General features: G+C 37.2%; 1 protein-coding gene across 1 annotated transcript; it reads right to left on the bottom strand.

Moving 5' to 3' along the window:
• Positions 1 to 8,277: 8,277 nt before the first annotated feature.
• Positions 8,278 to 19,156, bottom strand: LOC107873313 (alpha-soluble NSF attachment protein). Its single transcript, XM_016720116.2, has 9 exons — positions 18,829 to 19,156; positions 18,149 to 18,198; positions 17,965 to 18,037; positions 15,907 to 15,986; positions 15,436 to 15,587; positions 14,902 to 15,061; positions 14,772 to 14,819; positions 14,355 to 14,435; positions 8,278 to 8,503 (listed from the first exon to the last, which is right to left on the bottom strand). Exons 1-9 carry the CDS (start codon positions 18,971 to 18,973, stop codon positions 8,423 to 8,425), a joined length of 870 nt encoding a protein of 289 aa, XP_016575602.1. The 5' UTR covers positions 18,974 to 19,156; the 3' UTR covers positions 8,278 to 8,422.
• Between the last annotated feature and the right edge of the window lie 384 nt (positions 19,157 to 19,540).

Raw genomic sequence — 19,540 nt, 5'->3', positions numbered from 1 at the left:
CCGCCTTAGTTTTATGGGTCCAAGCAGGTAAGGACCCATAGTTGTACCTTGAGGAGGTAAGAAAGATCATGCAGGGATGCATGTTTCTGAGGAAGAAAGTGTTGAGTTGGCATTTTACAGGTTGAAGAACATAGCTTATGATTGGGTTGTATCGTGAAGGAATGGTAGAGGTGAGGATGCTGCTCCTATGACTTGGCAGGTGTTTCAAGATGCATTCTTGGACAAGTTCTTTCTGTTTGAGATGAGGGAAGCAAAGATTGAGGAGTTTATAAACTTGAGGCAGGGCTCCATGACTGTTAAGAGGTACTGCTTGAAGTTCAACCAGTTTGCCAAGTATGCTCCTGATTTGATTTCTGACACCCAAGCTAGTATGAGCAAGTTCGTGACAGGTGTTTCTGGTTTGGTGCTGAAAGAGTATAGGACTGCTTGCTGTATAGGGATATGAATCTGTCTAGGTTAATGACGCATGCACAACAAATAGAGGCGGATAAGATTAGAGAGAGAGACAGAGTGAGGGGCAATAAGAGGGCTAAATCTGAGCAGTATGAGTATAGTTAGCCTAGGTTCCATGGAGGAAACCTCCCTTAGTTTCAGAGGCGTCCGTCTATTCCAGCACATTCATCAACTAGTCCCGTGCCTAGAGGCAGGCAGGAGCAAGGGAGCAGTTCTTTTATGTCTAGGTCGCAGAACAGTGTTGGTAACAGGCCCTGTTATCCTCCTTATACTAAGTGTGGTAGGGATCATCCTGGTGAGTGTTTCGCAGATTTGAGGGATTATTTTGGTTATGGCAAGCAGGGCCATAGACTTGGAGATTGTTCACATGCTAGGCAGGGGACCAGAGATGCCTGACCTCAGGAATAGAAGGGTGCTTCATCTAGCACTGTTGGCGATCAGCGCCAGAATAGATTCTATGCCTTACTATCCCATCAGAAGAAGAAAGACTCTCCCGATGTTGTTATGGTATGCTCCGCGTTTTTTATTTTGATGTTTATGTGTTGTTGGACCCCGGATCAAGTATCTCCTATGTGACCCCACTTGTGGCTGTGAATTTTAAAATGAGTCCCGAAAAGATTCCTGAGCCTTTTCTATTTTCCACACCAGTAGGGAAGTCAGTTATTGCTAAATAAGTGTATAGAGATTGTCCTATTATTGTTCTTCATAGAGTCGTACTTATTGATTTGATAGAGTTAGACATGGTGGATTTTGACCTTATTCTGGGTATGGATTGGATTCATCTTGTTATGCATCTATAGACTGTCGTACCCATGTGGTCAAGTTTTAGTTCCCTGATGAGCCAATTTTTGAGTGGTCCGGGAGTTTGGTATCTCCCAAGAGTCATTTTATCTCCTATCTCAAAGCCAAAAAGCTAATATCTAAGGGTTGCATCTATCACCTAGTTAGAGTCAAAGACACTAAGTCCAAGGCTCCAACTATTCAGTCAGTCGATATTGTTAATGAGTTTCTAGATGTTTTTCTAAAAGATCTCCCAGGCGTACCTCCCGATAGAGAGATAGAATTTGGGATTGACCTTCTTCCCGACACTCATCCCATTACTATTTTGCCATACCGTATGGCACCTGCTGAGCTTAATGAGTTAAAAGAGCAACTCAAAGATCTTTTAGACAAAGGTTTCATAAGGCCTAGTATTTCTCCTTGGGGTGCACCTATTCTATTTATGCAGAAGAAAGATGGTTTTTTGCGCATGTGCATTGCCTAGTCAGCTTAACAAGGTCACTGTCAAAAATAAGTATCCTGTTTTGAGAATTGATGACCTATTTGATCAGTTACAAGGTGCAAGTTATTTCTCTAAGATAGACCTTAGATCCGGCTATCATCAACTTAAAGTGAGGGAATGTGATATTCCAAAGACAGCCTTCCGAACCCACTATAGTCACTTTAAGTTTCTAGTCGTGTCTTTTGGGCTAACCAATGCCCCAGTAACTTTTATGGACCTCATAAATTAAGTGTTCAATTAATATCTTGATATGTTTATCATAGTGTTCATAGATGACATCCTTGTCTACTCCCCAGTGAGCATGATCATGCAGATCACCTTAGAATTGTCTTTCAAACTTTTAGAGATCACCAGTTGTTCGCCAAATTCAGTAAGTGCAAATTTTGGCTAAGGTCTATAGACTTTTTAGGTCATATTGTTTCAGCTGAAGTTATTAGAGTTGATCCCCAAAAGACAGAAGCTGTAAGAAATTGGCCTAGACCTATCTCTCTGTCTGACATTAGAAGTTTCTTGGGTCTAGCGGGCTACTACTGCCATTTTGCTGAAGGTTTCTCTTCTATTGCGTCTCCCATGACCCGATTGACCCAAAAGAAAGTTAAGTTCCAGTTGTCAGATTCCTGTAAAAAGAGTTTTCAAGAGTTGAAGACTAGACTTACTTCAGCCCCTGTGTTGACTTTGCCTGATGATACAGATGGTTTTGTGGTGTATTATGATGCCTCTAATATTGGTTTAGGTTGTGTGTTGATGCAAAGAGGTAAGGTTATATAGCCTATGCTTCTAGACAGTTAAAGCTGCATGAAAAGAATTACCCAACCCATGATCTTGAGTTAGTTGATGTGGTCTTTGCTTTGAAAATCTAGAGACACTATCTTTATGGTGTTCATGTTGATATGTTTACTGATCATAAGAGCCTGCAGTATGTGTTTTCTCAAGGGGAGTTGAATCTTAGGCAGAGGAGGTGGTTAGAGTTATTAAAAGACTACGATATGAGTGTGTTGTATCACCCGAGCAAGGCCAATGTATTGGTGGATGCCCTTAGCAGATTGTCTATAATGTTGCTCATGTAGAGGAAGGTAAGAAAGAGTTAGCTCGTGATGTGCATTGTCTAGCTAAATTGGGTGTTAGGTTGCTTGATTCAGCTGAGGGAAGTACTTTGGTGCAAAGTAGTTCTGAATCCTCTTTAGTTTCGGAAGTGAAGGAGAAGCAAGATAGAGATCCTAGTTTGGTCAGACTGAAGGAGGCAGTTAAGGACCAAAAGGTCGAGGTTTTATCCCAAGGGGGAGATGGCGTGTTGAGATTGTAGGGTAGATTGTATGTTCCATGTGTTGATGATTTGAGGCAGAGGATTATGGCTTAAGCACATCGTGCGTGGTATTCTATTCTTCCCGGCACTACCAAGATGTACCGCGACTTGCAGTAAATCTATTGGTGGAATGGTATGAAGAAGGATATAAATGAGTTTGTAGCAAAGTGTCCAACGTGCTAACAGGTTAAGGTAGAGCACCAAAGACTGGTGGTGTAATGCAAGAGTTTGGTATACCCACTTGGAAGTGGGAGGTGGTAAATATGGACTTCATGATCGGGTTACCTCTTTCGCGTCATCATCATGATTCTATTTGGGTTGTTGTAGATAGGCTGACTAAGTCCTCGCACTTCTTGCCCGTGCATACATCTTATACTGCGGAGGATTATGCTAGATTGTATATCCGGAGTTAGTCAAGTTGCACGGAGTTCCCTCATTTATCATTTCGTATAGGGGTACTCAATTTACTTCTCAGTTTTGGAGGGCATTTCAGTAGGGTCTTGTTACCCAAGTTCTTTTGTGTTCCGCTTTTCATCCGCAAATAGATGGTCAAGCTGAGAGGACCATTCAGACCTTAGAAGACATATTGAGGGTATGTGCTCTTGATTTCAAAGGTAGTTGGGATAAGCATTTTCCATTGATAGAGTTCTCCTATAACAATAGTTACCATGCTAGCATCGGGATGGGACCATTTGAGGCCTTATATGGTAGAAGATGTAGATCACCCATAGATTGGTTTGAAGTGGGTGAAGCTGCCGTGATTGGGCCTGATGCAGCATTTGAAGCTATTAAGAAAGTTAAGTTGATTAGAGAGAGGTTAAAGACATCTCAGAGTTGTCAAAATTCATATGTCGATGTAAGGAGAAGAGATCTTGAGTTTGAAGTGGGTGATTTGGTGTACTTGAAGATTTCACCCATGAAAGAGGTAAAGAGGTTTAGTAAAAAGGGAAAGCTTAGTCCCTGTTATGTTGGCCCGTATAGAGTTTTGAGCCGTGTTGGGAAAGTAGCCTATGAGGTTGAGTTGCCTGTGGAGTTATCAGCCGTTCATCCTATTTTTCATGTCTCCATGCTTAAGAAGCATATTGGTGATTTCGTTATGGTAGATCCTTCAGAGAGTGCTGATATTCAGAACAATCTTTTATTCGATGAGATTCCCGTTGAGATCCTAGATTTTTAGATCCATAGACTGAGGAACAAAGAGGTTCCCTTGGTCAAAGTAATGTAGCGAAACCAGTCAGTTGAGGGCGCTACTTGCGAGGCAGAAGCAGACATGTGAGCTAAGTACCCGCACCTCTTTTCCGCGAGTTCAGATCGATCTGAAGGTACTATTCTTCCTTAATTCAGACCTTCTAATCTAAAGTTCAGCTATCTATTCTTGCATGAGTTCTTGCAATTTTCGAGGTATTCAAAAGTTTAGAAAGATTTTGAGCCCGTTTAGCGAATTTCTTTAGTTATGTGTACTCTGTTTTTCCTGTGTCCCTAATCTAACTAGCGATATTCGAGGACAAATATTTCCTAGGGGGAGATATTGTAAGATCCCGCAAAGTTCCCTTGTAGTTTGAGTCTTGAGCGTGTCAAGTGAAGTGTAATTTCGGCTCTAAAAGAATAAAAAGAGACTTCCCAAGTGATTAGTGTTTTAATCTTATTGAATTTTCCTGAAAATGACTTCCTATAGTATAGAAAATTGAATTAGCTTTCCAACGATACCGATTTCGTCCAAATTGGCATCGGGGTGGGAAGTTATGGCCATTTTACCGAAAGTTGTCGAAACTGCCTAGGTGCGATGGACATTCGCCCAGACCATCACAACCAATGCAGTAACTCCTTTTTCTGGACCAAGTACAACGGCCAGAATGACAGACCGTCAAGACTACGAACGTGCAACGAACGATCCGATGGACCGTCGAGTTTGTAACGGACCGTCGAGTTTGTAACGGACCGTCGAGTTTGTAACGGACTATCGAGTTTGCGACGGATCATCGCTGAGACCATTACATCAAGGCAGTGTGTTCTTTTTCTGACCGAAGTGCGACGGACCATCAGGCTAGCGACGGACCGTCGCTTCCACCGTCGCAACCCTCGTTCAGTATTTTAAGTCATTTTTAAAAGGGGCTCTTCAGTTTTTCCACTCTTTTATCAACCAGATATATTCCAAATGAAGCAAATGACTTCATTCATCACCCAAAACACTAGAGAGCTAGGGGTTCTCCCTCAAGATCAAATCTAAAACCCTTCTCCAAGAAACTCAAGAACTCATCATAGATTCTACAAATTGAGTTGAGATTTAAGTTCTCCAAGTTCAAGGGTTGCAAGAACCTTCTCTCAAGAGTAAGAAGAAGAGTTTGAAGCAAGCTTATTCATCCAATTTCATAATCTAAGGTATGTGGGGTTTTGAATTAGGATTTTTCACCCAGTGTTATTGATTGCAATATCTTGATGTTTCCCATGAATTGAAAGTCAAATAGCATGATTTTGCATGTTTTCTTAAGAAATTAAAGTTGGGTTTATACCCTATGTTATTACTCCTTGAGAATTTAAGAGTTTCAATATTCTAGAAATTCAAGTATATGAGTATGTTGATATTTTGAGACAAATTGTTGTAACTTCCAGATTTCTACATGAATTATAAATCTATATGCTATCTATTATGCATTATGATGAATTTTAACTTGAGATTGAATTATGGGTCATTAAGCCCTACTTGAGACTTGCAATTTTATGAACTTATTGTGCTATAAGCACCCATGATTTGAGTATTTTGAGATTATTGAGAAATGTTTTGACCTAATAGTCATAGAGTTTTGAAATCCACTCTACCACATAAGATTACAGATTTGTTGTTGAGTTCTTATGAACCATGAGATTATTTTGAAAGTAGATTTCCATGAGATAAGCGCGATAAATTAAAAGGAGTAGTATTTAGCACCGAGTTGGGTAAGTTACCATGATTTTTTACCCCAGAACTACGTGCCACCATAGGTTTGAGATTTTGGGACTGAGGTCGAGATTTGGGCCCGAGGTCGAGATAAGTGATCACTGAGTTGAGGTTGTACTCCTTGGCAAGAATATAACGCCTCTCCCCAACGTGAGGTTTCTTCCTTAGGAGGACAAGACGTTGGACTCCATGTAGCTCGCATGGTTAATGTCGGTTAAGAGAACCTCCCTAAATTAAAGTATTTTCTATTGAGATAGAATATTTTTCCTAAAGCTTTGAGATGAGATATTTTCTAAAGTGAACGAATTGCTTTTGAGTATGTTTCAAAGAAGAAAGTAGTTTTCTCTACTAATAAGAGTTGATTATCAGTTTTTAAACCAAAGTCATATGATTCCGAGTTCCAAGTGTTTGAGTTAAAAAGAGTTATAAGTTCTTAAGCAATAAATAAGTTTTTCTCTCCATGAGATACATGCATGAGTTGAAAGTATTGTTTAAAGCTTCCTTCCTCTTATGAGTAATGAGAATAAGAGGACAGCACAAATTTTAAAGCCAAAGTATAATGACTTACGAGATTTGTGTTACATGCTTCATTCTACATGATTTATGAGCTTTACGTTTTAGACTTATTCAAGCCATGCGAGTCATTCCTATTTGCATGCATGATTTGATTAAAGAGTATTGATATTGTTTTATGTAAATGCATACACCCCATATACTCAGTACATTCCCAAGTGTTGATACACATATACGTCTATGTGCTACATTGTCTTATAATGTAGTTTCAAGTGCTCAGTCTCAGCCTCGTCAGTGATTCCCGAGTACCTACGTCTACATTTCTACAGTGGTGAGTCCTTATGGTTCGAGGACCTATCTTCAGATATTTCAATATTCGAGTATTTATGTTAGTACTTTCAGTTCAGTTTGAGTCAGTTGGAGACCTATCCCAACGGCTCTCGAGTTCATGTAGTCTGGCTTTGTCAAACTAGTTATCAGATTGTGGTTGTGTTGAGATTTCTAGTATTGTGGTTGATTGGACCGAGTATTACCTTCGTATTTCCTTTCATTTGATATGACAGTGCTAGTGTTTTGTATATTCCTTCTTGAACGAGTTTATGAGAAGTGATAGGATCAAAGGGTTAGCTTAGTGCTACTTGTAGCCCTAAGCACCGTGAGACGTCCCGGGAGGTGATTTTGGGTCGTTACAATTTGTAGGTAAACAATTTGGTGAAATTGTTTTGCTTTCTGGGGTAGAATTTATAGTCTTGTAAGGGGTCGTTTGGTGTGAGGTATAAGGGATAAGTAATCCCAGAATAAAATGAAGTATCATTTTATCCCATGTTTGTTTGGAGGGATTAATCAATATCGGTATACCTTATCCCACTATTTACATCATAGTGATGGGATAACTTATCTCATATGATTAGTTATCCCGGTATAACTATTTTCCAACCAAGCGATAAAGTGTTAACTACTATCTGAGTTAATGGTAAGAGTTGAGGTACTAGAACGTCTTTTTAGTTATTGAGTTGTAACCTAAGATTGCTCTTGTTTAGTAAAGCTTCAAGACAAATTTATGTCGTAGTTTTAATTTTTGATTAGTAACCTAAATTTGATCTTGTTAATGGTAAGGGTTGAGGTAAATAGAGAAATAATTCCCCCTCCCCCCCCCCCCCCCCCCCCCCCCCCTGCCACCCCCCCCCCCCCAAAAAAAAAAAAACATTGTGCTCTTTATGTTGTGGTTTTATGTATAGACAATTCACCCCCTCCTTTGTATAACTAATCTCTAAAATAACAATTGGTATCTAACTTTCTAGCCTCAAGATAGAGGTAAAATCTAGTGCAAACCACCCTCTCCAGATAACCCATCTGTGGTGTAACACTAGATATGTTGATGTTGATATCAAGCAGATTCTTTCAAAGACTATCAAACTTCCACAGCACCAATATAATATCTTTTGTTATTGCCTATTGGTCCTTCATGAGCGACAACTGATCACCAAATATACAACACATTCTTTCTAAAATTTTCTTATTGTGTCGAGTAATCTAAATCATCTAAGATTTGGACGGCAATCCTAGGTCTTTTTTCTAGTTTGCAACTTGCAAGCCAATGATGTCTCGGAAACTTAAAACCCCAGTTTCACTTCTTTACGCCTGGAACCCAACAAGTCGTTTTTATAGTTCTTCTAGTCCAAATGAGAAGACATTCGCACACATAATTGATAGTACAAATACCCACACCAATAAAGAATTGTACAAGACAGAACTTTTGACCTATCAGCCCCAAGGCTTCAACATCGACCATTAGACAAAAACCTTTAATCAATCAAAACTCGTATTAGTACAAATACAACGCATTCAAACAAGCAGGACAACAACCAATCACCCGGTACAAATAAAATAAAATAAAGGATGTTATAGTAGATTACAATAAGTCAAGAGGAGCAAATTAAGTAAGATCATCTTCCTCGAGCTCCTTAGCCTTCAATGTTTCCTTGACTCTTAAAAGAAGTGTTGTCCTCCAAGCATCCTGTGGAGAGATATTTGCCAACACAAACATCATAAGTAGATTGTAAATGAAAAGAATAATATGTGTTCAGTCAATTAAGCATCCAAATATGGATTCACAAAGCATTGACGACAGAAAAATTGAAAACACCTTGTAGATATGTCAACATTGAATATAATGCGAGTTACCAGATAAACAGATGGATTCTGCCTCAGGCATGACCTATTACTATGTGGAACACTAGTGTTAGCCACTTCATATGTCAAATCGGCTTTCAAGTTCAAATGCTTTGGCATTTGGTGCAGTTTCAAGGTCAGTAAAGCTGTTTCTGTACTCAGTTTTGTCTACAGCACCATAACTTATCTCATACAAGATTAACCTAATGTTCTCTATCCTCCATTAAAAGTAAAACCAGGGTCAACTGCACCGTCTCTGGTCCTCAATTTCAAGCACTTCACCATATCTTGTAAAACTTGCAAGGTAATCTATGTCTCCTTCAGAAAGATATGCCCCTTCATAAACTCGAGCAGCGAGAAAACTGGTGACCAGCCCAAAGATGAGTTCTTTGTTGGTATAAAAAGCTGCTAGAGACCTCTAGTATCCAAAGCTAGGAAACGTCTAGATAATTTCCGTAAAACAAAAAGTATTGAGTTAAAATTGCATGGTTATGCTGTTGTTACACAAAATAAGCACCCTAGAGAGAACAAACAGAGATATGCCAAATATTCAACCTTAATACCAGAGTAAAAGAACCTGAGGCAGATGCTACTAGCTTATGCACGGAATGACAGCCAATTAGGTTTGCAAACTACTGTCAACTTCATTGGTGTTTATACTTCATTAGGTCTTGCAAACCATAGGAAATCTACAGAGTGGGTCAGTAATCGAAGGAGAAGGGGGAGACTGACGATGATGTCGCATATCATATTGAAGCAGGATGGATGAAATGGATGCTCGCGTACTGTGTCATAAGAATGTGTCGCCGAGACTCAAAAGTAAGTTCTACAAAGTGGTGGTTAGACCAACTAGTTGTATAGGGTAGAATGTTGACCATTCAGGAACCCGTTCCTCATGTTCAGAAGATGAAGTTAAGGAGATGAAGATGATATGGATTTGTGGTATAAGAGATATGACTACAAACGAAGTTATACGGGTAATAGATATGACTATGAACGAAGTTATACGGGGTAAAGCGGGAGTAGCCTCCGTGGTAGACAAGAAGAGGTAGGTAAGGTTGAGATGGTTCGAGCACATCAAGAGGAGGTGCACGGACGTGCCCACCCAATGTTCAGGAATGCGAGCACATCATCGCATTATGAGATGATGCGAGGCGATGCAAAGCTTTGTCGCTGCGAGTAACCGATACGAGGCCATCTTACAAAAGCGAGTGGATAACCCTGTGATGCAAGATGTGATGCAATGCAAGCCGATTTGCTCGCATCATGTTGATTTTATTTGTAGGGACATTTTAAATGAAAATAGAAGAGTCGGGTCAATTTTAAAGTTAAAAAAAGAGTCGTCACTTCAATGTTGCGCTTCACTTCTGCGATTTTTTACGGTTAGCTCGAAAGAAAATTCGTGGCTTCACTGTTGCTGCTCTTCATTGCTACGACTTCTCCTCTTCTTCACTGCAATTTAAGGTAATTTTTCTTCTTCTTTCTTCTATTTTGTTGTTCTTAACTGTTTCTTTTCTTCTTTTTTTTCACTTTTGCTCTTCTTCCTTCTTCTTTAATGTTTTGCTCTGTTTTCTTACAACTGCTTTTTTTTTTTACCTCAAGTTTTTTTTCTCTCTCTATCTTGTTACTGTTGCTTTTCCCTGTTTTGTGAGTTTTGTTTGATTTGTTTCTTATTCTTTCTCTACAAAGATTCTAAATGTCTAATCCGGCTTGGAAATATGGTAAAAAGGCAAGTGAGACCGATAGGAAGAAATCTACATGTATTTTTTGTGGCTTGACGTTTAATGGCTTCGCCATAAACATCTTATTGGTAATTGTAATGACGTACGGCAATGCAAAAAGTGTCGGCATGCTGTGAGGCAAGAAATAAGAGTATGTTGAGGGAAAAGAGGACCTAAAACGTCAAATGTTATCACAGCCGAAAGTTGCTAATCTTGATGATGTTGATGATGAAATGGAAGGAGAAGTAGATTTGTCGCTTCCTTCAGTTGTTGATTTGTCACTTCCTTCAAAATCACAAAAAAAGGTCCAAAAATGCATTAGTTTCTTCAATTTATGGATCAACCGGTACGAAAGGAATGATAGATTGTTACTTTATGCTGAAGCCAAGAAATGACACAGGGAAAATTGGTAAGAAGAATTTGCAGGATATGGCCTAGGGAATTTTGAGAGATTATGCAATTGCGGTCTTTTCAGCAGTGGTTGTATGATGCAGGGCTGCCCTTCAATTGTGTTAATTATACCGAGACTTTTTGGAGACTTCATCAAGGCTGTAGGTCAAAGTGGTATGGGATGAAGTCACCAACTTATCATGAAGTTAGAATCACTTATCTAAATAAAGAAGTGAAAGACACAAAATTGTGGATGATCATCATGTAGAATGGTACGAGTTTGGATGTTCAGCAAGAACCGAAAAATGATCATCAATGTGTTGGTGAATTCTCCGAAGGAAAGCTTATTTATTGAGTCCATTGATGCGAGCGACTCGTCTATTGATTCCATCAAAATGTTCTCTTTGTTTAAGGGCATAGAGAAGATTAAACCAGAGAATGTTGTTCAAGTGGTTACAAATAATGCAGCTGAAAAAGTTAAGCAGGTGCTATGATGATGGGAGTGTTCCCGCACATATGTTGGACTTCATATGCAACCCATTGTGTAAATTTGATATTCGGGGATATTTTCAAGGAAAGACCCTTTCAAGGTGGTTTCACTAAGGTAGTTAAGGTGCATTCTTACATTGTTCAAAGGCCTTTATTGTAAAATATGATAAGAAGATTCACTAATTAAAAAAAAACTTGGTGAAACCTAGCAAGACTAGATTTGCTACTGTTTTCTTGAACTTGCAAAGGATGTTGAAACAAAAGAAAAATTTAAGAATTGTGTTAATTTCAGAAGAATTTCTAACAGTAAATTTGCAAATAAAGTGCTAGGAAAAGATGCTGCAGGGATAATGCTTTCTTTCCACTTTTGGAACAATGTTGTTTATGCTCTTAAAACCTATAGTCTCTTGGTTATAGTTCTTCCTTTGGTACATAGTGAGGCAAACAATCAATAGATTACATTTATGAGGTGATGAGTAAGACTACGGAGGCTATTTAAAAAAAAATTATTGATGAGCATAAATATGCAGAGGTCTTTGAGATCATCGATAGAAGGTGGAGTGATCAACTCCACAAACCGTTGCATGCAGGTGGTAATATCTTGAACCCATCACTCTATTATAATCGCGAGGATGAATCTATTACAATCATGAGAATGATTTACTAAATAAGAGTTTAATGGTGGGATTCCATGTGTGCATTGGAAAGATGGTTGTTGATAAAGATATGCAAGATATAATAACCGATCATATTAGTACTTAGTCATAAGACAAAGAGACGAGAAGTCACCAAGTGAATGACTCCTATGTTTCTACTAATTTAACACTTCTAAGTTATTTCGTTATAGTTGCTAATTTTGAATAATTACTTTACTTTAATAGTTGAATGGTAGAGGTTTTATCGTTCAGAAACTCCAGAGTTATAAAAGTTCGTCATCAGAATTTCAGGTCTAACTTGTAGCTCATCTGGGTGTGAAAAAAACTGGAGAATGTTCGAACACGTAATAGTTAAAGGAAAGTTTTAGTATATTGAGATAAGTATATTATATCTCATGTCTTGACTTTATACTTGCCAATATTTATTTGCAAATTCATACCAAGAAGAGGGATAGACTAACTCTAAAGTGCCTCAGTGACTTGGTGTTCATAAAATACAACAGGACACTGAGGCTTCGTTACAATGCTCGCAATGGATTTGATCTAATTAGCTTGGACAATATTGATGATCCCAAGGCTAATTGGAGTTGAGAATGTTGAAGATGAATTAATTTTTTTATGGAGATACTGATTTCACTTGGGGTATTGTTGTCGAGGCAAGTGGAGTTGATGAGTGTCATTATGCTTTAAGAAGAAATACTTCAAGCTTACATAACAAGGGAGAAGAAGTTGATACTTCAAGAGGAGATGAGGAAGATGGGGAAGTAGAAGATGATGAGTATTATGATGAAAATGAAGGAATACAAGATTTGGACAATCTTGATGAACTAGATGAGCTTTAGAAGAACAAGAATTAGATGTTGAAACATTATTAATTTAGATTTGGTTTTTCTTTTTTTTGTTTTGATTTGTTTTGCTATTTTGTTTGACTGGCTTATTTGTTTCGCAGCAGGTGTTTTCGGTGATCAAACTTGTGGTTTTGGTGTTTCATTTAAACTTTTGCTTATATATATATCATGTTTATTATTGATTATATAGTTGTTGTGGTCTTTTCAGTTATGACTTACTATTTGGATATTCTATTTGGTCTTTTCTCATTTAAATTGTGCTTCACTTCAATCATGTGGCCGCAGCACTCCACGCATTGTGTAATGCGTGATGTGGAGCCTTGTTGCTTTTTTCCACATCACGCTTCAGCTATAACAAGAGTTAGAAAAGATAGAGGTAGGCCGAAAGAAAGTTGGGGGGTGATTAACCAGGTCATGAAACAACTTCATCTTACTAAGAACATGACCCAATAGAAAGGTTTTGTAGTAGGGGATTAGGATAGAAATTTAGTATGTAGCATAAGGTTGTCACACTTTATATGAGAGAGGGTAGGGTACTAGACCCTTCATCTCCTCTTCTCCTTAGTATTAATTAGAAGTTCTGTAGTGTCTTATTCTTCGATGTGTATTATCATTTGTTGCTTCATTTGCTTTGTATCTTGCCATTTCATATTTTTCTTTCAATCCTGCTTCGAAAGCATTTCTTTTGAGCTGAGGGTCTATCAGACACACAGCCCCCTAACCCATAAAATTAAGGGGTAAGATGTGTGTATATCTTACCTTCCTCTACACTGGGTATGTTATACCGCAGGAAGTCCAACTAAAAGAAGTATGCATTCAACACATCTCATAGGGAACACCTTGCCCATCACACTGTTTTGATCCGCTGCAGAACAAGGACATAACCACTGTCCACACGTATAGATAACCGTTGAGCTTTTCACGTAGCATAGTATATCCTTAAGAATTATTTGGATTATTTTTCTATCAGCTCAGCATATTAGGTTCCTCCTGTATTGCTCTAACTTAAAAAAAATTGCTTATCAAAGGAATTCTATTTTGCATGAGTATGGAAGCGAACTTAAAGAAATTTTCTAGCAAGAAAAACCCTCTTGCAATGGGGAAGAACATTGTGCATTTTTCAACATAGAAAGTAAAGAGGAAACGGCATGACCAGAAGAATTGTGTCAAATACACATGGAAAAAAACTGTGGTCACCATATCCAACATTGGCTCCTCGCTCACTCTTATTTTTTAAACCCCTCCTCACTCTCACTGCCTGCTTGAGGACTACAACGGATTGACCAGAATTATCACCTTCTAAAATGCCAGAAACAAGAAACATTCCAAGTCATTTCGGGCGATGTGGGGGACAAAGGCTTGATGATGCTGACAGCATAGTTCTTTTTTAAGCTAAAATAGTGATGGTCCAGAACAATAAGGGGGAGGCCACAGATACAAACGCGCATACATATATCTGTGAGCGGGCATGGCGTGCGTATGTGTGTGAGTATCTAATACAAGAATGACATTACTCCCAAGTGTAAAATCTACAGTAGCCATGTCACTGCAATACATGGTTTTCCTTTTAATTGATAAAAAGTGTCGAATACCAGTTGTGTCATGCTATCATACTCCTTTACAGCATCAGTGAACTTTGCAACATCTTCCTCATCAATTGCAGCTGCCAAATCCTGTCATTAGGAAATATTTCTCCCAAGTTAACTTTAACGTCACATTGAGAAAAACATGTATGATAACTGTGAGGTAGCAAGTATAAGCACTTGAGTGAAATCTTATATTAGCTTTGGTCCTTGCATGAGTGCGTCTCTATATGATCATTTGCGATACTAGGATATGGTTACCCATAGTGCATTGGATCATGTGAAATATGATAGCAATTTTTAGATTTCACAAGATGAAAACCATTTTCACAAAGACCAGACTCAATAACTGTCTAAAAGAGAAGGGTCAGAAAGCAGGAAGACAAAATAACATTCACAAGCAGGAATATACATGCTATGACATACCACTAGCAATTTGCATTCGCGTGTCCCTGAAAATGTTGGATCCAGCTCCTGCAGATGAATATGCAATATTTACCTACTGATATCATGTTCATGGATAGAAACTTAGTGGCTGAACAAGTAAACCCAATACCTGATATCGTTCCAACGCATTGTTGATTGCAACAACATCACCTTTGCAAAGTTGGCAAATACCAGCATTAAGAAGATGCCCTCTAACTCCATACTTCAATAAGTTGTTATTGACCGAGTGACGTGCAATCTCCTCAAAGATCTCGATCGCTCTCGGATATCTGAGAAAATATGTCAGAATTTGTAAGAAAATATTCCAATTCTTAGAAAATTTTAGAACATCAAGAAGCTAAAACAAAAGATTAAAAATTTATTAATAGTTCAAATGGCATTTATTCATAGTTCTCTTTGTTTGGAAGTGATAATCTTTTCCTAACTACTGATATTGGCCTCTTTTCTATCTTTCTTGTTGTTGCATCCATAACAAGAGACTGATTTCACCAACAGCAGTCTAAGAAAACCAGATCGACCTCTCTTATTTTGACAGAATAAGATGCAATATCCTCCAGTTCAAAGTAATAACATTTTCATGACATGAATCGACATTCTTTCTTTGTTGGAAACTATATCACTACCTAAATACAATGAATCTTACTTCTCCATTTGAGCAGAGAATTGTGCGACTCTCTGCTTGCATTGATTTGCAGTTGTTGTTACATCTTCACTCTGGAAAAGATCAGCTGCCTTCTCATAATAACTAATAGCCTGCTCCAAATATTGCTCTTGCTCATATAATTCAGCAATTTCCTGTATACAGGACACATTACATCTCTTTCAGACAGACAAATCCAGCTTCCTAAGGATACTCAAACTAAAATAGCTGTATTCTACAACCGTTCTGGCAAGGGCAACAAAGTGACACAACACAAGACCAGTCACTTATCACCTTTCTTGTGCATGTAAAACGCCCAATCAGTTAGGTACATAAAAGAAACTAAGCATTGAGCTGACTAGAACCAAGAATTAGACCTTGTGCTTACATGAAAGACACAAAATACAGACAACAGGCCTCTAAACCATCAAAAGATAACATTCAGATTCTTGCAGAAAATATAACTAGCTATACCTTGTAATATCTTGCAGCCAAATTCAGCCTCCCAATGTCCAGAAACAAGTTCACTGACTGCTCTAAACACGATATTGCCTCTGCAGCATACACAATATAAAATTCAGTTTGTTCAAGTCAATGCAAAAGATAACTAAAAAGGAAAAATCATTACAATGTGATGATTTTCGGAAAATATTCTCAGAAATGATATTCCATTAGAATTATACTGTATAAGATTTTATGCATATATCGAGCTCAAGTAATTTGGGTTGAGGTGTAGTTGATAGGGTGATTATAAAGATTCTTTTCTTTAGCCGTTAAATTTGCCATTTCCACCTTGGAAACTCGGCAAATAATGGGTCCTCCACTTCTACCCTTCTCCACTTGAATACCGAACGTGGTTCCCCACTCATTGCATGTGTACACACACACGTCCCACACTGTACTATCTTTAGTTCTTTACCATTGAACCAAAGCCTGGAGGCAATATACTTATGCTTCTGCATCAGTTAAGCAACTGGGTGTATGCAGTGTGTGTCTGTGTGAATGATAACCAAGCATGCACCAAGAGGTCTTCTAATCTCCCTCCCTCCTTTCCCCCTCCTCTCTCTCCCTCTAATCAGCACTTCGCTTGTTGGTGCTTATATCAATGTTTAAATTTCCAAATATTTCCATCAAACCTCCAATAAATTTATTGAATTTAAAAAAAAAAAAAAATACAGTTCCCCCAAAAAAATCATTTTTAGACCAGAAGAATGAAATTCAACTGTAGTTCAAAATTATTTTTTCCAAGCAACAATCTTGGAATTTATCAAAAAAAATTTAAAAAATTGGAAGTAGTAGCTATTAAAACAATACTTATTTTCAATGTTTTGGCAACAACCGGTATATAATTCATCATATTTATCGTACGAAACAACAAACAAATATTAGAACATTAACATGAAGTTTCAATTAAATAGGAGTAAATTATCTTACTTCCATTGAATTTTACAAAGTTACTATCCCAGTATGGTATATATCATAAATGATGATTTGTATAAACTTCTATGTACAGTCTTTTATAGATACTTTTGATGATAAATATTAATGCATGAAGTTTCCCATTGCACAAGTGCAATAACTTTATTTTCTTTCAAACTATGTAATCATTCATTCCGTATGTACATACTAATCTAGTAAATTTACAGTGTTCAAAACATTTAACATACACTCAATTGTTTCCACATGTTTCAGAAATGTTTTTATTTTTAATTAATCCGAAACATATCACTGAAAGAAAGTTCAAATCATGCCTACATCCCAGAATAGTTGGCAGTGCAACACTCCAATCTTTCTAATATCCTTATTATAAATTAATATCCTTATTCTCTTACTTTCATTGAATTCTACAAAAATATTATTCCAGTAAGATATATCATAAATGATGATATGCGTGAACTTCTATGTACAGTCTTTTATAGATACTTTTGATGATAAGTATTAATGCATGAAGTTTCTTGTTGCATAAGTGCAATAACTTTATTTTCCTTGTAACTATGTAATCATTCAGTGCGTATTTACATACAAATATAGTAAAGTTACTGTATTCAAAATATTTAACATACACTCAACGAAATGTTTCAATTTTTAATTAATCCGAAACATATCTCTGAAAGAAAGTTCAAATCATGCCTACATCCCAGAATAGTTAGAAGTGCAACACTTCAATCTTTCTAATATCCTTATAATAAATTAATAAATTGCAAGTGTCATTCTAAAAGCAAAAAGAAGACGACGCTGACCCGTTCACTTTCGATGCCACACCCGTATCGGATTCTCCGAGTTTTGGAGAATCCAACACGCACCCCTTCACATTTTTGATGAGTCCGAAACATAGCAACAAACAATCAAATAATTCCTCCTGTGACAAGATAATATTACTAAATGCAAAACCTCTAAGAAGCTCCTAATGAAAAGAGGCTTATATGTAGAGCAGAACGGACTTGCATCCAAAGAAATTGCTTATATGTTTCTGGAAGCATGCAACATAAGAGTGCTGGCTTTAAGGAAATAAGTGTTCCGCGACTTACAAACCTTTAATATTTGACTTCTTGTAGCAATGAGCAGCATCTGCATACGCATTAGCAGCCTCATGTTTGCTATCCAACTGTGAACGTAAAGGAAATCGACTTTCAAGAACTGAAAATATCTTGTGAGTAAGACCAAAGGAAAAGAGCAGCAATGAGAGACGACTTACTACAGAAGGATTAACACTTACCTTAAGATGACAATTAGCCAATTTAACATATACTGCTCCAGCTTTATCCCCTGAAAGAACCAGGTAAGAAATTATTCTACAATTTCTTAGCATTAAAAAGAGTATGTCCATCTTACACAACTTAAAGTCTAAATTGAAGTATGTGGTATTTTTCTGTCTATAAAGCATATCTTTCCCCTTCTAGAAACAATTCTACCCAGGAAAAAAGATGACGGGTGAGAAAACCCATTCAACCAATACTGCATGTCCAAAGTAAAATAAAATCTGATCATTAAATAACTCTCCTTAAATGATTAATACTGCAGTTGTTTAGAAGATTAAAAAAATAATACAAATGACAATCTACTCCAACAATTATTTTCATTAATCAAATCCAGCAATAATTACTTGGACCAAACAATCATTCATAATTATTAAGGAAGATCATTTAATGAGAAAATGCATAACAATATTTACAGATTCTCACTCAATAATGTGAATCATCCCCAAGTCAACATCAGGAAAAAAAATGAAAAAAAAAAAACAATTAATACCGTACAAAAATGTTTTGGTAAAAAATGAAGAATGAGATCTTAAAAACAGAAACTGAGCCCGATCACCAGGTAGGGATACAAAATACAAGATCTTAATAAAATGAGAAACAACGTTGTAGAAAAATGATTAAAAAAAAAAGAACTAACAAGATTTGGCGAGTTTAAAGCAATTGCCAGCTTTATCGAACAGATCAGCGGCGTCTTCGTACTTGGAGCCGAAAAGGCCCCATCCGCCGAGCTTCTTCTCAGCCTTGTTCTCGAAATCTTCACCTCTTGCTATGTGATCCCCCATATTTGGTCAGCACAAATGACGAAATCTGTCGTTTAAAGTAACCTGGAAAAACGGAAAAAAAAAAAAAAAAACGGAGAAGAAAAATGCGGTGGGTGGGGATGGAGAAAAAGCTTTCTAAGTGGGGGATCAAAATTATTTCACTTTTCTAAAAAAAAAAAAAGTGAAAACAAGATTATTTGGGATGAAAATTTTAAATATAATTTTAAAATTATATTTAAAAAAGTGAAAAGTTTTAAATTTTTTACTCATACTTTTCTCACGAAATTTTAAAAATAATTTTAATTTATATTCATGATCAAACACAACTTCACTTCAACTTCAAAAAATTATAATTTTAATGACCGGGCCTAAAAAGGGAAAAGGTCAATACAATCCTAAACTATTTAGGTCTCATTTGACCATGAAAATTATAATTTCTTAGAGTTGGAGTTGGAGTTGGAGTTGGCCATGAATATAGATTAAATTGGAATTTTATGAGAGAAGTATGAGTGAAAAATGTGAAAAGAAGTAAAATTTGTTTTCACTTTTTCAAATACAATTCCGAAATTGTATTTGAAATTTTCATGG

This window comes from Capsicum annuum, chromosome 6, assembly GCF_002878395.1.
Source record: "Capsicum annuum cultivar UCD-10X-F1 chromosome 6, UCD10Xv1.1, whole genome shotgun sequence".
Classification (NCBI taxonomy): domain Eukaryota; kingdom Viridiplantae; phylum Streptophyta; class Magnoliopsida; order Solanales; family Solanaceae; genus Capsicum; species Capsicum annuum.
Note: the sequence above shows the minus strand (reverse complement) of the source record. Positions and strands in the feature narration are given on the sequence as shown.

What these genes read in the sequence shown, in the direction of transcription:
- LOC107873313 (XM_016720116.2), bottom strand. Translation starts at nt 18,973, where the DNA reads ATGGGGGATCACATAGCAAGAGGTGAAGATTTCGAGAACAAGGCTGAG. An exon ending in TGGCTAATTGTCATCTTAAG is followed by an intron (nt 18,038 to 18,148) that starts GTAAGTGTTAAT and finishes TTACGTTCACAG; the next exon opens with TTGGATAGCAAACATGAGGC. An exon ending in ATGCGTTGGAACGATATCAG is followed by an intron (nt 14,820 to 14,901) that starts GTATTGGGTTTA and finishes ATTCATCTGCAG; the next exon opens with GAGCTGGATCCAACATTTTC.